A 3,827-nucleotide genomic window follows, 5' to 3' on the forward strand; every position below is an offset into this window, starting at 1 on the left:
CTGAGAGAAAGAACCAATGAAAAGAGCCTCTGCCAATGACCTCAGACTGTGTGTCCGTACAGATATGTGTGATATATCAAGATCTCTGATAGTTTACAGTCGTCACAACACATCAGAACTCATCTGATAGCAGCCAGTCGTTCATTCAAACGAGACATTCAGTGACATCAACACATTTTTACCAGAAACACAAGCTGTTAAACTCCCAACACCGACAAAGTCCTGGAGCTCCTGACAGGGTCACATCAGTGGCAAGTGAACAACACACACACACACACGACATGAAGAGTATTGTGTTTTATTGTACATGTGTATACATTACAGACAGTCATATAGAAATACTTCAGTGTCTCTGTGTGAAATAACTGTGAGTCTAGACTCCTAAAATCTGTTTCTTCTTCTTTTCTACAGTTCAACCTGTCAAACTACTATTCTGATGATGTGTTGTTATAGTGTCGCTTAATACAGTATTTTAATCATGCATCTACAAACACTTACTACTGCAGATAAATACACAAAAGTCTGTCAAATATACACAAATAGACATGAAGATACACAGACAAGTGAGAATCACATGAAAACACTTGACACAGCCGTGAGTCTACTGTCCATTATGATGATGGTTGTGTTGTTCTGGTTGTGTATCGTACAGAAATCTGATGTGTGTCTGATCTACGACAGCAGTGAAGAGACGGCAATACATCAGCAGCATCAGTCCTCATGAACAAATACAATAAACAGTCAGCCAGAGGATTCAGATACAGCAGACATTCAGCAAATCTATAGACTTTTAGAAATGACAAAGTCCGCCTAAACTCATAATGAGTGATTTGAATAAGAAAACACACAACTGAGATCGGGAGGATGATAAACGTGTAACTGAGCAGCACGAGGAACAAAGTGCCCAAAATCATTCTGCGTTTGTGAGACGTCAGTGATATGGCGTGAGAAAGACCCCTCCATGTACCAACAAAACACAGAATGATCACTGGATAGGGAATCAACGTCGCTACAGACCACCAGAGATAATGAAAATACAGATGAGGTGGTCTTATTGTCGCAAAGATCAGAGGCACAAACCAGATGAGGAGAGAAATCAAACAGGAGGATTTCAGTGTCTGGTGAGTTTTGAACCAGATAGGATGAGACACCAAAAGATATCTTTCAAACGCCACACATGCCATCAAATACACTCCCACAGTCACAGAATATCCATGTGCAGACAACAACATCAGCGTCCGGTCCCGTGTCAATAATATGAGACAAATCATCTGTATGAGATCTGAAAGAATCAAATGAATCACAAAAACTGAAGCAGCTCGACGAGACTTGATGAGAAAACACATCGCATACAGAGTTAAGAGCATGATCGGAATCTCAACCACTGAAAGAGTCCAGACGAACACTGAACGAGCAAATGACTTTTTGTGCCAAAAACTCCAAGATAACTCCATCTCTTGTCTCTCTAATCCAAATAATTCCTTTGACGAATGTGAATCATTGGACCGATCTGATTGGTTGTTGGTGATGTTGTAGTCTGTCATGATGTCTGATTGGTTGTTGGTGATGTTGCAGTCTGTCATGATGTCTGATTGGTTGTTGGTGATGTTGTGTTGTGTCGTGATGTCTGATTGGTTGTTGGTGATGTTGTGTTCTGTGGTGATGTGAAAGTGTTGAGAGTCGGCACTGAAATAATAACAAACCTGTGGTGAGTTTGACTCTGTGAAGAAACATGTTTCACAAACACAAATACACATTCATGTGTGACTGATGTTTACACACAATATCATGTAGTTGATTACAGATTTGGGATGAGGTTCAACAAACAACAACACAACAATATAATAGACAAAAACTGTAGAAATCCAAACTTTAAGATTGCTCATCAAATCTGTGTAAGATAGTCACCGCAGTTGGGATAAAAGTCTTTTTCTATCTGGTGTTTTTCATCAAAGCTTCTTTCTTTGCTAAAACATCAAAACTCCTCAATTTCAGCAAGAAAACAAAAGCGTTTTGAGTCCCGTCTGAATATTTATCAAAGATGAATTGAGAATGAAGGTCTAAGCCAAAGTATTGAAGAGATCTCACCTGCTCAATCTCTTGTTTTGATCACTTTTCAGGTTTTCAGGTTTTCTATCCTTTGTCCAAACTACAAAAAAAGAGAAAATTAAAAGACTTTCTAGTGATTGAACATCCTTCACACATCCCACCAATGCATATCATCTGCACATTTCATCAGATCACTAATATCACCCGTCATCTCATTTATAAACACTTTCATTCAGTCAAAGACAAAGAACATTTAATCACGTGTTTCACATCAACTCTCAGAGACACTAGAGATTAAAACACAGACAGACAGATGTGATGATGATGATGATGATGATGATGTTACCTGGAGTCAGATTGTGGCTTCACATCCATTAATGCTCAGATGTTGTTCAGATGATGATGATGATGATGATGATGATGATGATGATGATGTTACCTGGAGTCAGATTGTGGCTTCACATCCATTAATGCTCAGATGTTGTTCAGATGATGATGATGATGATGATGATGATGATGATGTTTATAAATGAATGAAGACTTGATGAGGAGCTGAAATAAAACACAATAAATAATTACATTTGACTTGATTTCATACATGATCTTCTCAACACACTAGAAATAGAGATGAATGAATATCCGATCTACAGATCAGACAGACAGATGTGATGATGATGATGATACCTGGAGTCAGGTTGTGATGCAGATGTTGTTTATGGGCTGTTGGTGGGTCTTTTATAGTCTGACTGAACTCAAACGTCACATCAGATGGAGAGCGATGGAGTCACTTAATGACACGAAACCTCAAAACTGCATTAAACATCATCATCTCTGTGTAGTGCAGATGAAACCGCACGTGTAACACAGCAATTATCAAACCAAACACATCAAGACATCAACAAGCAGATTTCAGAAAGATGTCGGATGAATCTGAAATGCAGTCAGTGATTTACTCACAAATCTATCACAACATGTTTCACAAACAACAAAACAACATGTGCAGAACAAAAGTGTTTCTTCTACTGTATAAGAAATATTGTGTGGTGATCAGATTCATGTGTTTATTAAAATCATATCATCTGTATTTACACTTTCACATGATCTCATCTCATTGATCTTAGAGAAGGATGTTGACTCATATACTGTAGAATATCATCCACTGATACTGTCGGCTCATCTCAAAAATACACCATGAAGTGTGAAATAGAATTGAAAAGAATTGGATGTATTTTATTATGAACGTCATGAGCACTTTGATAAAGACTGAGACACTTTTATATGTCACAGACATTCTACAGAAATACAGTTTCAATACGATTATCAAATGTCATTTTAACAAATGTGAACTGATAAATGAGTAATTATGTCTAAACTCACAGAACTTTCACCTGTCTGACCTAAAAACATATCAAATGTTTAAAAAACATAACAATGAACTGAACATGAAGAGTCATAAAGCAGATACTGGAACTATAAACCATCTCCTCTATTAGAATTGTGAAAACTGAGGTTTGTGTGTTTGATTTTCATGCATTTTTCATCAGTGTTTGTTCAGTTTACACGTCATCTTGTTATTAGTTTCATCCATTAGGGTTTAACCTCAGGATCTGTGGCTCATCTCTGTCTACAGAGCTTTCAGAGTGACACTCCCTGTTGACAAAACTGCAGATGCTGGGTTAGGTGTGTTTTGATGCTGGTTTGTGCTGGTTTAAGATGATCATGTGCTGGTTTAAGCTGACCATGTGCTGGTTTAAGATGATCATGTGCTGGTTTAAGAT

The 3,827-nt window shown here is 37.7% G+C and overlaps 1 protein-coding gene across 1 annotated transcript; it reads right to left on the minus strand.

Annotated features, from left to right (window-relative positions):
* Window positions 1-296: 296 nt before the first annotated feature.
* On the minus strand, window positions 297-2,508 carry LOC130570956 (ovarian cancer G-protein coupled receptor 1-like). Its single transcript, XM_057361511.1, has 3 exons — window positions 2,396-2,508; window positions 2,089-2,149; window positions 297-1,686 (listed from the first exon to the last, which is right to left on the minus strand). The coding sequence occupies exon 3, from the start codon at window positions 1,581-1,583 to the stop codon at window positions 612-614; it is 972 nt and encodes a 323-aa protein (XP_057217494.1). The 5' UTR covers window positions 1,584-1,686; window positions 2,089-2,149; window positions 2,396-2,508; the 3' UTR covers window positions 297-611.
* Window positions 2,509-3,827: the final 1,319 nt, after the last annotated feature.

Source organism: Triplophysa rosa, linkage group LG20, assembly GCF_024868665.1.
Source record: "Triplophysa rosa linkage group LG20, Trosa_1v2, whole genome shotgun sequence".
NCBI classification, from domain to species: Eukaryota; Metazoa; Chordata; class Actinopteri; order Cypriniformes; family Nemacheilidae; genus Triplophysa; species Triplophysa rosa.

Coding starts and splice junctions, on each gene's coding strand:
- LOC130570956 (XM_057361511.1), bottom strand. CDS start 1,583: ATGACAGACTGCAACATCACCAACAACCAATCAGACATCATGACAGAC.